This window comes from Chiloscyllium plagiosum, chromosome 4 (assembly GCF_004010195.1).
Source record: "Chiloscyllium plagiosum isolate BGI_BamShark_2017 chromosome 4, ASM401019v2, whole genome shotgun sequence".
In the NCBI taxonomy this organism is placed as follows: domain Eukaryota; kingdom Metazoa; phylum Chordata; class Chondrichthyes; order Orectolobiformes; family Hemiscylliidae; genus Chiloscyllium; species Chiloscyllium plagiosum.
The window spans coordinates 28,567,880-28,583,788 of NC_057713.1; the positions used below are offsets into that span (position 1 = coordinate 28,567,880).

At 40.0% G+C, this 15,909-nt stretch overlaps 1 protein-coding gene across 5 annotated transcripts in view; it reads left to right on the top strand.

The window, feature by feature from the left end:
- Positions 1–15,909, top strand: part of LOC122548908 (zinc finger protein ZFAT-like) — a 139,493-nt gene that overhangs the window by 116,128 nt on the left and 7,456 nt on the right. For 4 of the 5 annotated variants that reach the window (XM_043687868.1, XM_043687867.1, XM_043687866.1 and 1 more), the window contains 3 exons: positions 1,984–2,105; positions 10,795–10,921; positions 11,951–12,078. In XM_043687868.1, the coding sequence (XP_043543803.1) occupies positions 1,984–2,105; positions 10,795–10,921; positions 11,951–12,078 (377 nt within the window). Of the gene's footprint in view, positions 1–1,983; positions 2,106–6,287; positions 9,415–10,794; positions 10,922–11,950; positions 12,079–15,909 lie in introns of those variants that run through there. The other variant, XM_043687870.1, reaches the window with a different exon arrangement.

Here is a 15,909-nt window from a genome sequence, read left to right on the forward strand (position 1 = left end):
GCAGAGGGATCTTGGTGTCCATGTGCACAAATCTTTGAAAGTTGCCACCCAGGTAAATAGTGTGGTGAAGAAGGCATATGGCGTACTGGCTTTTATTGGTAGAGGAATTGAGTTCCTGAGTACTGAGGTCATGTTGCAGTTGTATAAGATTCTGGTGCGGCCGCATCTGGAGTATTGTGTGCAGTTTTGGTCGCCATACTATAGGAAGGATGTGGAGGCACTGGAACGGGTGCACAGGATGTTGCCTGGTATGGTAGGAAGATCGTATGAGGAAAGGCTGAGGCACTTGGGGTTGTTTTCATTGGAGAAAAGAAGGTTTAGGGGTGACTTGATAGAGGTGTACAAGATTATTAGGGGTTTAGATAGGGTTGACTGTGAGAACCTTTTTCCACGTATGGAGTCAGCTATTACGAGGGGGCATAGCTTTAAATTAAGGAATGCTAGGTATAGGACAGATGTTAGGGGTAGGTTCTCTACTCAGCGAGTCGTGAGTTCATGGAATGCCCTGCCAGTAGCAGTGGTGGACTCTCCCTCATTATGGGCATTTAAGCGGGCATTGGATAGGCATATGGAGGATAGTGAGCTAGTGTAGGTTAGGTGGGCTTGGATCGGCACAACATCGAGGGCCAAAGGGCCTGTACTGCGCTGTATTCTTCTATGTTCTATGTTCTATCAAATAGCTTCCATGTAACAGAGCAGCTATACCTCAAAAATTAATTTGTCTGCACTTTCCATCACTGTGTTCATTCTTCTCACTTCAAGTTTCCTTCACTCCCTGCTACTCTATCATTGACAGCCACATTATCTTGACAGCCACATACTCAATCCCCAGTATACACTTCGAAAGTCTGTCCTCAATATTTTCCTCCTCCTACCAAATCAAGAGAGTATTCACTTTGTCTTTGATCTTTCTCTTTTCTCCTTAAGCTCAGCTTTTACAATTTTGCCTTCCTAATGTCAAATGTGCAAATGCAATGTTATCATAGTTGGACCAGAACAAGGTGGTAATACATCCCTGATATATCACTCCATAACTTGTCACAGTCCCTCCACTGCATTAGTATTTTCTGACTGACTCTCTGGCATTCAAGTTTGAATGAATAACTATGTCCACCAATTAAATATCAATAAGTCTAACGAAGCCTCCATCTTTAGTGTCTCAAACTCAACACCCCTGTCACTGATTCCAAATCTCTCCAGTAGTAGTGACTCAGACCAATCATTGATGTCACACTCGACCACGAAATGAACTTCCACAATCATATTCATGCCATCACCAAGCCTACCTATTTGTACCTTCATAACATCCATCTAACGTTTTTAGCCTGTCTACTACTGAAACCCAGATTCAGGTCTTCAGTACCACCTCATTAGACTTTTTCAATACATTCTTTCCAGTCTCCCACATTCTGCTCTCAAGAAACTTGAGACTATCCAAAACTTTGTCCTCTATGTCTTAACAGTCCCTTCTCACCACTTCCTTGCTGAAATACATTGACTCCGAAACAAGCAATATCTTGATTTTAAAATTGTCACCCTTTTTTCAAATCCCTCTTTAGCCTTGCCCCTCCATATCCCAGTAATTTCTTTTAGACTTGAGATATCTGCATTTCTCTACTGTACTCTTATGTATCTCCAACTTTAATCGCTCCATAATTAGTGGGCATGCCTTCAGTTGCATAGATCCAAAGTTCTAAAATACACTCACTGCACCTCTTAACCCTATTTTTCTTCTTTACAACACTCATTAAAACCTATGCATTTGACCAAGCTTTTAGTAATTTGACCTAATATTCCCTCAGGTGGCTCAGAGTCTTCCTTTCCTTTATAAGGCTTCTGAGACATTTTCATATGTTGAAGGTGATATATAATTGTAACTTGTTTTTATGTTGGTGTTGTTGTTGAACTAAACTATTCACAATTTCACCATCCTGTTCTACTCTAAACTGAATTTCTGACCCGTTTTCCCTTTTTATTTTACAGGTGGTGTAAAGTGTCCAGTATGCAGTTTTGTTTATGGTACCAAATGGGAGCTCAACAGACACTTGAAAAACAAACATGGACTGAAGATTGTGGGCAGCATAGAAGGGGAAGCCATAGAACAGGTACCTAATTCTTTTTCAAAAGGTGTTAAATTTTACAGGAGTGCAGTTCCAGATGATGCCAGCTCAACACTGCATTTAACTAATTAGAGTTGGGGAGAGGGGTTCAGATGAAGGAATATGTAGGCTATAAAGCAAAAACAAAGTCAGCACTGCAGAAGCAAGTAGTTTGATAGTTCTGCATGGAGTTGCACAGGAAGGGACAAAGTGTACAGGCATTTAAAAAGAGCAGCAGCTTGGTCATCAGTGGCATAAAATGTTAAAAAGGTCAAATTAACGGCACTTTACTTGAATGTATATAATGTTTGGAACATAATAAATGAATTGACAGCATCAATAGAAGATGATGGATGTTATCTTATAGATGTTACAGAGACTTGGTTACAAGGAGATCAAAGCTGGGAACTAAATATTCAAAGGTACATAAACTTTTGCAAATGCTGGCAAGGAGTCTGCTGGGGTGGCCTTGTTAGTATGGGAGCAAGTAGCAAGTATAGTAGCAAGAAATAATCTTGAATCGGATGATTATAGAATCCACGTGCGTGGACGTAAGAAATAACAAGGGGAAGAAGACACCAGTGAGAATAATTTGTAGGTTTCTTAGGCTGTGCTATAGGACAGAGAATAAATAAGGATATAAAAGGGCATTTTAAAAAGGCAGCACATTAACCATTGGTGACTTTAATTTTCATGTAGATTGGGAAATCAAATTAGCAGAGGCAGCCATATGGAAACATTGATTAAGTATATTGAAAATTGTTTTCTAGAACAAAATGTTGTGGATTCAAACAAGGATCAGGCTATTTTGGAGGTGCTGCTTTATAAAGAGGGAGGATTCAAACAATTGCAGTGTAAAAGATCTCCCTTGTAGTTTGAGGCTGGGGAAATAAGTGTAGAAAACCAGGAAATAGCAGAACTATGAATTAATACTTTGCATCAATTTTTACATAAATAGCATTCTAAAAATACTACATAATCAGGGGCAGGTGGTGCTGGTATAGCATAAAATACGAGGAAAGCTCATGAACTGGGCTAATAATTCCCCAGGATTTGATCAGCGGTATCTTAGAGTTTTAAAGCATATAGCTACAGAGCTAGTGGATGCACTGATTTTAATCTTCCAATAATCCTTAGATTCAGGAAATGTCCTAGATGATTGAATGACTGCTAATCTAACACCCTTATTCAAAAAGGAAGGAAGACGTAAGCTAACTGTAGATCAATTAACTTAAAATCTGTTATTGGGAAAATGGTAGAGTTTATTATAAAGGATGTAATTACTAAAAATTTAGAAATACATAATATAATCAATCAAAGTCACCATGGCTTTGTTAAGGGGAAATCATGCCTCACAAATTTGTTTGAGTTGTGTCACAAAGCTAGTCCCTTTTTTTTCTAAAAGCAGTTCCTTGGCTCAAGGAAACCTATCCTTGGTTTTTTTCAGAGGGGCAATAAACTGGGCCAAACTCCGATCAGTCTGGTTTGGTACAGAGATGAAAAGGATTTTGAGAGGCCTTTTGTTTATATGTAAACAGATGAGACTTCAAGCTAAAATGGTCATGCTTTAGAAGTGACCTGTATACAGAGAGGGGAGTGGTTAGTTCTCTAGCTGAGCTGAGCTGAGCAGTTTTTAGTTCATTCTTGAACTGGGAGGTTCAACAGGGAACTGTGGAAATTCTCTCTCTTTTCTGTCCTTCAACTTCAACCTGTAAGCATGTGTTCGATTTATACTGGGTTTTAAAGGAGTTTGCTTATTGGGAGTGTTATGTATATTCACAACAGCACAATTAAGTCTAGATTGGATAGGTTGAGTTCTGTAGGGGCTCTTTATTCTGTTCTTAGTGTTTCATTGTGTAATTTTGTGAATACATTTTTGTCTGTTTTAAAATCTAGTAGTCAACCTAGCTATCTTACTCCAGGTAATTTTCAGTGTACACTTACCGAAGCAGTCTGGAGCTGCCTGCTTAATGTTTTGAGTGGTCTGGCCTAGTCCATCACAGTTGTTAACAAGCAAAGTAGATAAAGTGGAATGAGTAGGTGTAATATATTTGGATTTCCAAAAGGTGTTTAATAAGTTGCCACGTGTATGGTTAGTTAATTAGATAAGAGCTCATGGTTTTGGGCTAGTATATTAGTATTAGGATTAATTTGACTTATACTTGTCACATATACCAAGATATAATGAAAAGTGTTGTTTTGCATACTCTACAGGTAGATTATACCATAAAAAAAGTCTCAGTTAGCAGAACAGAATACAGTGTTGCAGCCAAAAAGAGGGTGCAAAGAGAGGGATCAACATTAACATTTGAGAAGTTCATTCAAAAATCTGATAACAATGGGAAAAATTGAGTAATTAATAGAAGACAGAGTTTGGAAAAAGGTGACTTTTTTTATTCATCGGATGAGAACATCATTGGCTAGGCCAGGGAGGGCAGTTAAGAGTCAACCATATTGCTGTAGGTCTGGAGTCACATGTATGCCAGTTTCTCTCCCTGAACGGCATTAGTGAACAAGGTGGGTTTTTTTTCCAACAATCAATTCATGGTCATCATGGACTCTTAATTCCAGATTTTTGTTGAATTCAAATTCCACAATGTACCATGGCAGGATTCGAATCTGGCTCCCCAGAACATGACCTGGGTCTCTGGATCAACAGTCTAGCAATAATATAACTAAGCCATTGCCTCCCCATACGCTTTTAGTATGGTAATCTATACCTAGTGGAATGCCATAGGAATCAGTGATAGGGCCATCATTTTATATATATATATATATATATTATATATAGTTTGGTGATGGAAATATATGTATCATCACCAATTTTGTGAACGATACAAAAATAGGTGGGAAGGCAAATGGTAAGAATGATGCAAGGAATTTGCAGAAGGATATCGACAGGTCAAGCATTAGGGAAAAACCTGGTAGATGGAATACAATGTGGTAAAATGTGAGATTATGCACTTTGGCAGGAAGAATAGAAGAGTTAAGTATTATTTAAATGGTGGGAAAATCGCAGAAAGCTATCGCACAGAGGGGATGGGAAGGAGGTCCTGGTGCATGAACCATAGCTAGCATACAGGTTCACCATATGATAGGAAAGGTAAATGGACTGTTGGCCTTTATTTCAAAGGGGAAAAAATTAAAAAGGTCTTGCTAAAACTATACAGAGCACTAGTCAGACAGCATTTGGAATACTGTGAATATTTCTGATCTAAGGTAAGATGTACTACTGCTCCTACTTTTTATACTGTTAACCTGCAGCCCTTCTTCATATGTATTTTAATGTCAAAGGACATAAAGTGCTAAACAATAGTTATTAAAGATTAAAGTTAACCTAATTTAATCTAGCATCAGCAACATTCAATCCATTAGGAGTCACTGCATAGGAATCAGCAGAAGTCACTCCTAACCAGGTGTAGTACTGCTCTTATTGACCTTACTGAGATTAGTTGACTCAACATTGATTCTGATTGTGTATAGCATTTTATAACTCATTATCATGAGTTATTTTAGATTTAATAATTGAGCCATTAGAGATGCAGCAGACACTCTAATACAAGATTCCCATGTTATCTATATTGGATTTAGAATTGTCAAGTTTGTTCAGTGAAACAACCACAATTATAAAACTTATTTTCCGACAGTCCACGTAAATTGTCGCACTTAAATTCAAAAAGTGATCTCATGCTTAAAAATGTTGGTGATCAATGATCTAACAATTATAATTGGAGCGTACAAGAGTTCAAAATTAGAGAGGCACTGATATCTCAAATCATGTCTACAGGTGATTATAGAGATGAGGAAGGAAAACCATGGAAGGACTTGATTATAGAAATGAAAATTTTACTCAATGTATTACTTGAGCAGGTACTAATGGAAGTAGGCAAGCAACAGGGAAATGGGGATTTAGATCAGAGTGGTGCTGGAAAAGCAAAGCAGGTCAGGCAGCATCCGAGGAGCAGGACGTTTCTGGCAAAAGCCCTTCATCAGGAATACAGGGAAATGGGGTTTACTCTAAAAATTCATTCATGATATATGGACTACACTGGCTGGAGAAGCATTTATTGCCCATCCATATTTGCCCTTGAGAAGATGGTAGTGAACTGCTTTCTTCAACATTGTAATCCAAGTTAATGTTTCATCAGAACCAGACTCTAATCATTAAATCTGTTTTTCTCTCCACAGATGCTGCTGGATCTGTTGAGTTTCTCCAGTACTTTCTGTTTTTGTTTCAGATCTCCAGCACCTGCAGTGTTTTCTTTTATTGATCATTAACATGTCTGGTCAACCCATCAGTACTGCTGTTTGGTTTTCAATAATTTGAAAATGTAAAATGTGCTTGTGCACAGTATCATAAGTTGTTGGGGGAGTAATAGGTCAAAAAAGAGAGTCAATTAACTAAAAAAGGAAATACAAAATGTATTAACAAATACTCTAGTTTGTGTTTTTTTTTACAAATAATATTTAATTAAACAACAAAGTTCATCCAGGCCATTCAACCAAGGTGAAATGGTAATTATGCTGTAAATTCAAATCATGGGAAGTGATAGAGAATGTAAAGACAGAAACAAGATAATGTACCATCAATTACCATCTAAAACAACTGTACTAATTTGTACTATTTTGAAGAAGTAACAAAAGCAGAGACACCTGAGAGTTCACTTTTACAAATCCTTCCGGGCATCAGGGTAGCTAGGTAAGACAGTTAATATTTGGGTTACTTAGCTTTATAATGTGAATACCAACGCATGCAAATTACTAAAACTTTACAGACCACTGGTTAACTGCAATATTGTGTACAATTCTGAACACTATCGTTTAGGAAGGATGTCAAAGTTCTAGAGAAGGTATAGAGGAGGTTAGTTTGAATTATGCCAAGGTGAGAGATATTCAAAGATTGAAGAAATTAAGATGGTTTTCTTTAGTGAGTGAAGATTAATTGGAAACGTAATTCAGATACTCAAAATTATGCAAACTTTCTCTTACTCTTAATATTCTGATAAACATCTTTGGATACTGCTCAATTTTATTGAATAATATATTTCTCAGTGCTGACTACATCATCTGCAGATGTCCAACCTTCCCCATAATCAGTCCCAATGGTTCATAAATCTGATGTTCACCCTCCTACTCCAGCTTTCCAGTGATGTATTCAATCACTCAGTTCTCCTGTTTCTAAGCTCAGTAACACTTTGGATTGGGAGCAATCCTGAGCTTTGTCTTTTAAAGTCCTGCTTTACAAACTTCTTCACAGTTCACTGAAATCTGCTTTCAGAGCCTCATCCCCATTCCTGATGAAATCATTTGTACCAAAATGGAGGCTGATCACCTACCCCCAAAAGACTATCCTGCAGCAGCTCCTTTACTCTGGCACTAGGGAGGCAACATCACAGAATCAGAATCACAGTATTAATACGGTAAAATGGAGGTCAATCATCCGAGCGCGCTTGCACTGCCTCTATTATCTATTGATATCTCCTGCCTTTTTCCTATAACCTTGCTCACCCTTAATATCCAGATAATCATCCAATGCCCCCTTGAATGCCTCAATTGAACCTGCCCCTGCTTCATTTCCAGGCAGTGAATTCAACAGCTCAGTGTAAAACAGTTTTCCTTCTCACATCGCCCTTCATTTGCACATCACATTTTGGACTTATTTCTTCTTAGCAGGAACAGCTTCTCCCTATTTGCTTTATCCAGCCAGCTCAGCCTCAATCAGATTTCCTCTCAACTTTCTTCTCTACAATGAGAACAGTCCCAACTTCTTCAATCTGCTTCCTCATCTGAATTTTCCCTTACCGGGAACCATTCTAGTAAATTGCTTCTGTGCTCTCTCCAATGCATTCAGTTTTTTTTCCCATAATGTGACACCTACGGTGCACACAAAACCCCCAGGTAAGGTCTAACAATTACCTTGGACAAGTTCAACATCACCTCCTTACTCTTGAACTCTATGCCCTTATGCTCCAAAGCCAAGAGCACTCTATGTTTTCTGCTCTCATCACCTGTCCTGCCACCTTCAATGATCTGCTCCTGCACTTCCTTTAGAATTGTATACCTTATCTTATTCTGTCTTTCAGTGTTCTTCAGACCAAAGTGCCTCACCTCAAATTCCCCTTCATTGAACTCAACTGCCACCTGTCAGCCCACTCAACTCTATCAACTTGGCCTTTTGGAACTCCACACTGTGCTTATCATAGTTTACATTTCTTCCAAGTTTAATGTCATCTACAAACTTGCAAATTGCCCCTTGTATACCAGGATCCAGATTATTATATATTGTAATTTATACTCCTCTATATATTTTTTTTTAAAAACACCACCATCCTGGAGTCAAGCTGACAACTCCAAAAACATCTGTCTGATCCCCTGACTATGGAATCACCTATGGCTATTGCTCTTTCATTCTTTTTGCTTCCTCACTGTCCAGTTCAGCTACCTGTGGTACTACCAACTTGGACCTGGCTGCACTCTCCTGGGGAACCATTGCCCTCACCAATGTCCAAAATAGAATATCAGTTAGCATGCATGATAGACTCAGGGAGTCCTACCTGGTTCTCTTAGCCTTCTGCCATTCCCTTGCTGCCTATACACCTCTAACTTGAGATATCATTATATCCCTAAAGGTGCAACCTATGTAGTCCTCTGCCTCATGGATACGCAACATTGACTTGAGCCACTACTCAAGTTCCAGTGACACTTCCTGCAAATGATTTATTCAGGGATACATAATGCTTCAACAACCTCACACAGACCATGGATTGTTCACTCCACTTGACTGAACTGAACTGCCATCCTATAACTTTACAAAGTTTTTATTGCAATTAGAATAGTAGAAAAGCTTTCCAGTACTCACAATTAACTTCTTTCCCTTTACTGAAATAAGAACCAAGACTAGGAGGCAGCTCTTCATATAGACCCTCCTCATGTCCTGTTTTCAGTGTGCTCCCCTGCTGCATTGTTTTCCAGTTCTCAGAACACACCCCTCTCCGGGTGATGTTGATTACCCATCTTGGAGTTCTCCCTTGCCCAATCCTCTCTCTACATTGCTATAGGTGTGACCACATATACATCAGACCTAGTAAGGACAGCAGATTTAATTTCCAAATGGACACTAATGAACCACCTATATTTTTATGGAAATCTGGTACTTACATGATCACCAATAATGACACTAGCTTTTTGTTCCTGATTTGTTATTAACTGATTTTTTTTTAAAAATCCAATTACCATGATGAAATTGGAGCAATTTAAGTTATGAGTTAGAATATTTTCCAGCTTTGACCAAGTAGCTGATGGGATAGAGAGCACAAATGAACCACCTATATTTTTATGGAAATCTGGTAACTTACATGATCACCAATAATGACACTAGCTTTTTGTTCCTGATTTGTTATTAACTGATTTTTTTAAAAAAATCCAATTACCATGATGAAATTGGAGCAATTTAAGTTATGAGTTAGAATATTTTCCAGCTTTGACCAAGTAGCTGATGGGATAGAGAGCACAGAAAAAGAAAATTACAGGCAAGATTACATGTGGAGTTGGTTTCAAATTTGAGACCAATGGAGATATCTTCATATCTTGATTTGCCAAGCCACCACTCAACTCGGCCTAGTGGAAGCAAGGACACAGTAACAAAAAACAATTTGGACAATTTTGCAAGAGTTTGCAGTTTCAAATGGACAAGAAGATTGGAATCATGAATAAGACCAGAATAAGGTAGTAAATTAATTTCAGAGTTATATTGTTGTAATAGAGTGGAGTGTGACTGTGTGATACCTAATTTGATGCCAATATACAGTGAAAAGCTTCAACAGTCACCACAATCCGGCGCCATTTTGAATACTTAAGAATAAAATGATGTAACTGAAAGAGAGCCTATCTTCGTTCTGCTGCCTCTGCCATGAGTCCTGAGCCCTAAGCCAACTTACCAACGATGCCTGCACCTCCACCCCTCCTCCACCACTTCAGCACTGCCTGCTCTGGACCCACCAATATAGGAGTTGCCGCTCTTTAGACGCCATCTCTTCATCACTGGGTCCACTTCATTGACGCCACTGCCAATGCCATGTCCTGTTGTGGACCCATATTCACCCCACAAACAGGAGCGCCCATCTCCACTGCTTGCAGATTTCATTCATAAATTCATGAATGGTTCAAAATAGATGACTTTTGAAAGTGTATGTAAGGAATATAAGTAGTGATATTGATTCGTATTTAAAGATCAGCCTTAAAAAAAAGAGAAGAGGTTTAGCATTTTTAGATAAGATGAAAAGTTTCAGTGAGTACCTTCAAGCCAGTGTCTGCAGGGATTATTTTTAAAACAAAAATGTGGCCACTCTCACGTAGTCATTGTCCTTTAGAGAAATTGATGTAAATGCTGTGTACTAAAATGTGAAAATATTTGCTTCAATTTCATACAGTCAAAATCCTAGAACATCCTGTAAAAATACAATGGGTATACTCACAACATATGGATTACAGTGGTTCAAGGAATAAGCTTGGTCCTTCTCAAAGGCAAATGGGCTTGAGAAAGTGCTGCTCTTGCTAACAACCCTTGCATCCCAGACACAAAGCAAAACAATGTTGCTTGCCCTACTAGTCAAAAGAAATTCAATTTTTCTTTCATTGGACAAAAGCGTAATGAAGAACAATAAGTGATTGAGAATGTATTTGCATTTGTATTCAGGTTCTTGAAGCTTCTACAGAGCAGACTCAGACACAGTATTTTCACATAACAGAGAGTGAAGAGGATGCTCAGGGCACTCAGGCAGCTGTGGCAGCTCTTCAGGACCTACGGTACAACACAGAGAATGGTAAGTATAGGAGTCCAATTGTGGCCTTTAACTGCCTTCTCCCTATTCCCCACCCTAACTCTCCGTCATATCAGAGAAGCACATTGGTGAGTTGTTGTGAAGTAGCTTGCTTTACTTCAATTTGACCCAACTCGAATACAAGGACAGTATATAATGCTAATAAATTAACAGTATAGTGAAGGACTTAGAACATATTTTATCTGGAGCACTTTAATGATTGGACCTCAATCTTTTCTGCAGCTTCATCCTGGCAGTGTTCAGGGGTTTATGAATTCCCACTCATAATTGTCTGTCAACGTATACCATTATAAATTGCAGTGGCAATATTTTGCATTCATATTTATCAAGGTTCAGTTGTAGATGACAGTGTGAATTGAGTCTTTGAAGACACTGTCTGAGATTATCATCCTAAAAAATAAAATTGTCGTCATTTGGTGTGTGCAAGAGCATAGACAGTTTCTCCACTTTACATGAAAATATAAAATGCTGTAAAATACACTATTTGGAAGCTTAATGTTTTGGTCCAGTATAATCTTTAATCACTGACTTTAGGTTGTATCATGCTACGCGTTATGTAATGTGCTATTTCAAAATTCTCTCTGGTATCATACTTGATAATTAGCAAGTATTGATTCAGCCTCCTGGAGTCTCATATACAGAGGCATCCTTTACTAAACCAAGCATCAGAAGTCGACTTGCTTATTTCAGTTGTAGGGAGCAGCTCTGCTGCTATTATTGACCCAACTGCCCGAAAATTAGAGAAGGAAATCAGAACCAGCTCTTGATAACTATCCAATGTAAATATGTACTTATGTCAAAGCATATATGCGGATGATGGATGAGGACAGAGTCAGGTTTAACTATGATTAAGTGGCCAAGATTTATTCACTGTTTAGCTACAGACATTTAAAATAGTACTTGAACACTGTTGAAATCTGTGGAATTACAAAATAGACTCAACATGTCTGGAGTTGAAAGAGAAATTGGGAAAAACATATTACTGATTTTGTATGTTTCTTTTATTCCTAGGCGATAGAATGGATTCAACAGCAGTAAACATTCTTCAGCAAATTATTGGTTTAGCTCCAGAACATCATGATGGTGCTGTTGCTTCTGTGGTTACCATGGCACCAGGCACATTAACAGTTGTAGAACAAGTAAGATTTCCATTCCCTTTCAGTATTGTAAAGTCCAATATCGAGTCAAACTCAGAAGACACAAAACTCAAAAGAGGAGGGAGATGGTTCACCAAGGGAGGGCAGCAGTTGCCAGAATCATGGCACCGTGTCAAGTTCTGCTGTTCAGAAAGGCAGGAAAAGGACTAGTAGGGCCATAGTCATAGGGGATTCCATTGTAAGGGGAGTAGATAGGCGGGTCTGTGGCCGAAAATGAGACTCCCAGATGATATGTTACCTCCCAGGTGCTAGGGTCAGGGATGTCATCAGTCGGCTGCAGAGCATTCTGAAAGGGAAGGGTGAACGACCAGTTGTCATGGTGCATATAGGCACAAATGATATAAGTAAAAAATGAGATGAGGTCCTGAAAGCAGAATTCAAGAAGCTAGGAGAGAAGTTAAAGAGGAAGTCAAAGGTAGTGATCTCAGGATTGCTACCAGTGCCACGTGCTAGCCCAGGTAGAAATGAAAGAATAGGTAAGATGAGCCCATGGCTTGAGGGATGGTGTAGGAGGGAGGGGTTCAGGTTAGTGGGACATTGGGATCGGTTCTGAGGAAGGTGGGACTATTACAAATTGGATAGTCTACACCTGAACCAGACTGGAACTAATGTCCTTGGGGAGTTTTGGCTATTGTTGTTGGAGAGGACTTAAACTAATGAGCAGGGGGCTGGGAACTAGAAGAGAAGTCTAGTAGACAGTGAGGTGGAGACTAGAGACTATAAGGAACAGGATCATGAAGTTAGCATACCAAGGGGAAGAGTAGGCAGAGAGCAGATGAACGCAAAGGAACTGGTGGTCTGAAGTGCATATGCTTTACCGCAAGGAGTATAGTAGGTAAGGCAGACGAAGTTAAGGCTTGGATTGGTGCCTGGGAGTATGAAGTGATTGCGATCACAGAGATTTGGTTGAGGAAAAGGCATGATTGGCAACTAAATGTTCCAGGATATAGATGCTTCAGACAGGACAGGGAAGGAAGTAAAAGACGGGGAGGAGTTGCATTGCTGGTCAGGGATGATATCATGGCTGTGTTAAAGGAAGACGTTATGGAGGGCTTGAGCAGTAAGGCAATATGGATGGAGCTGAGAAATAAGAAGAGTGCAGTTACATTCTTGGGGCTGTTCTACAGGTTTCCCAACAGTGAGCATGAGGTAGAAGAACAAATAGGTAAACAGATTTTGGAAAGATGTAGAGACAACATGACTGGGATACACTCAGTGTCAGAGGTCTGGACGGGGCAGAGTTTGTAAGGAGCATCCAGGAAACTATTTGAGAGCAGTATGTCAATAGCCCAACTAGGGAAGGGGCTATATTGGACCTGGTGTTGGGGAATGAGCCAGGCCAGGTGGTAGAAGTTGCAGTGGGGGATTTCTTTGGGAATAGTGACCACAATTCTGTAAGTTTTAGAATACGAATAGCCAAAGATGACAGCAGTCTGAAGGGAAGAGTACTAAACTGGGCCAAGGCCAAAATATCAAAATTCGGCAATAGCTGGAAAATGTGGATTGGGGCAGCTATTTGAAGGGAAATCCACATTTGATATGTCGGAGGTATTCAAAGATATGTTGAAGATAGTGCAGGATAGGCATATCCCTTTGAAAACAAGAAATAGGAAAGGCAAGATTCGTGAACTGTGGATGAGAAGAGAAATTGTGCGCATAGCCAGGAGGAAAAGGTCCAGGCAGCTAAGTACAGAACAGGCCTTGGAGGAATATCGGAGAGTAGGACCAATCTTAAACGAGAAATCAAGTGGGCTAAAAGGGGTCATGAAATAACTTTAGCGAGCAGATTTAGGGAGAATCCCAAGGCTTTTATTTATATATATGAGGCAAGAGGATAACTAGAGAAAAGGTTGGTCCTCTAAAGGATAAGGAAAGAAGATTGTGTGTTGAACCTGAGAAAATGGGTGAGATTCTCAATGATTACTTTGTATCAGTGTTCAGTGAGGAGAGGGACATGATGAATGTTAAGATTAGAGAAAGAAGTTTGTTTACTCTGGATCACGTTGACATAAGGAGGGAGGATGTGTTGGGTAGGCTCAAGTATATTAAGGTGGACAAATCCCTAGGACCGAATGGGATCTATCCCAGGTTGCTGAGCGAGGCAATAGAGTAAATAGCTGCGCCCCTGACAGATATCTTTGTAGCATCCTTAAACATAGGTGAAGTGCCGAAGGACTGGAGTGTTGCTAATGTTGTCCTCCTGTTGAAGAAGGGTAGCAGGGATATTCCAGGTAACTACAGACCAGTGAGCCTGACTCACTGGTGGGAAAGTTGTTGGAGAAGGTACTGAGGATAGGATCTATTTATATTTGGAAAACAATTGGCTTATCAGTGATAGGCAACATGGTTTTGTACAGGGAAAATCATGCCTTACCAACTTAATAGAGTTCTTTGAGGAAGTGACCAAGTTGATAGATGAAGGAAGGGCTGTTGATATCATATACATGGACTTTAATAAGGCATTTGATAAGGTTCCCCATGGTAAACTAATGGAGAACATGAATCATATGGTGTGCAGGGTGTTCTAGCTGGGTGGATGAAGAACTGGTTGGGCAACAGGAGACAGAGAGTAGCAGTTAATAGGAGTTTCATGAAATGGAGAAAGGTGTTCCACAGGGATTAATGTTGGGACCACTGTTGATTGTGATATACATAAATGATCTGGAAGAGGGAATTGGTGGTCTGGTCAGTAAGTTTGCAGATGACATGAAGATTGGAGGAGTAACAGAAAGCATGAGGGACTGTCAAAGAATACAGGATAATATAGATAGACTGGAGAGTTGGGCAGAGAAGTGACAAATGGAGTTCAATCTGGGCAAATGTGAGGTGATGCATTTTGGAAGTTCTAATTCTAGAGTGAATTATACTGTAAACGGCAGAGCCTTGGGAAAACTTGATGAGCAGAGAGACCTGGGAGTTCAGGTTCATTGTACCGTGAAGGTGCCTGCACAGGTGGATAGAGTGGTCAAGAAGGCATATGATATGCTTGCCTTTATCGGACAGGGTATTGAATATAAGAGCTGGCAGGTCATGTTAAAATTGTACAAGACTTTGGGTCGGCCACATTTAGAATATTGTGCACAGTTCTGGTCACCACATTACACAAGGATTAGATTAGATTACTTAGTGTGGAAACAGCCCTTCGGCCCAACAAGTCCACACCGACCCACGGAAACGCAACCCACCAGACCCATTCCCCTACACCTAACACTACGGGCAATTTAGCATGGCCAATTCACCTAACCTGCACATTTTTGGACTGTGGGAGGAAACCGGAGCACCCGGAGGAAACCCACGCTTTGGAGAGGGTGCAGAGAAGGTTTACGAGGATGTTGCCTGGTCTGGAAAGTGCTAGCTACGAAGAGAGGTTGAGTAGGTTAGGATTGTTTTCATTTGAAAAAAGTAGATTGAGGGGGGACCTGATTGAGGTCTACAAAATCATGAAGGATATAGACAGGGTGGATAGAGAGAAGCTTTTTCCCAGGGTGAGGGATTCCATAACGAGAGGAGAATAGTTTAAGGGGATACACACAGAATGTACTTTACACAGAGGGTAGTAGGTACCTGGAATGTGTTGCCAGCAGAGGTAGTAGAGACTGGCATGGTAGATTCATTTAAGGTGTGTGTGGACAGATGCATGAGTAGCTGGGGAGCAGAGGGATACAGATCCTTCGGAATTGGGCGATAGGTTTAGACAGTGGATTTGGATTGGCACAGACTTGGAGGCGGAGATGTGTTGCTGGAAAAGCGCAGCAGGTCAGGCAGCATCCAGGGAACAGGAGAATCGACGTTTCGGGCATAAGCCCTTCTTCA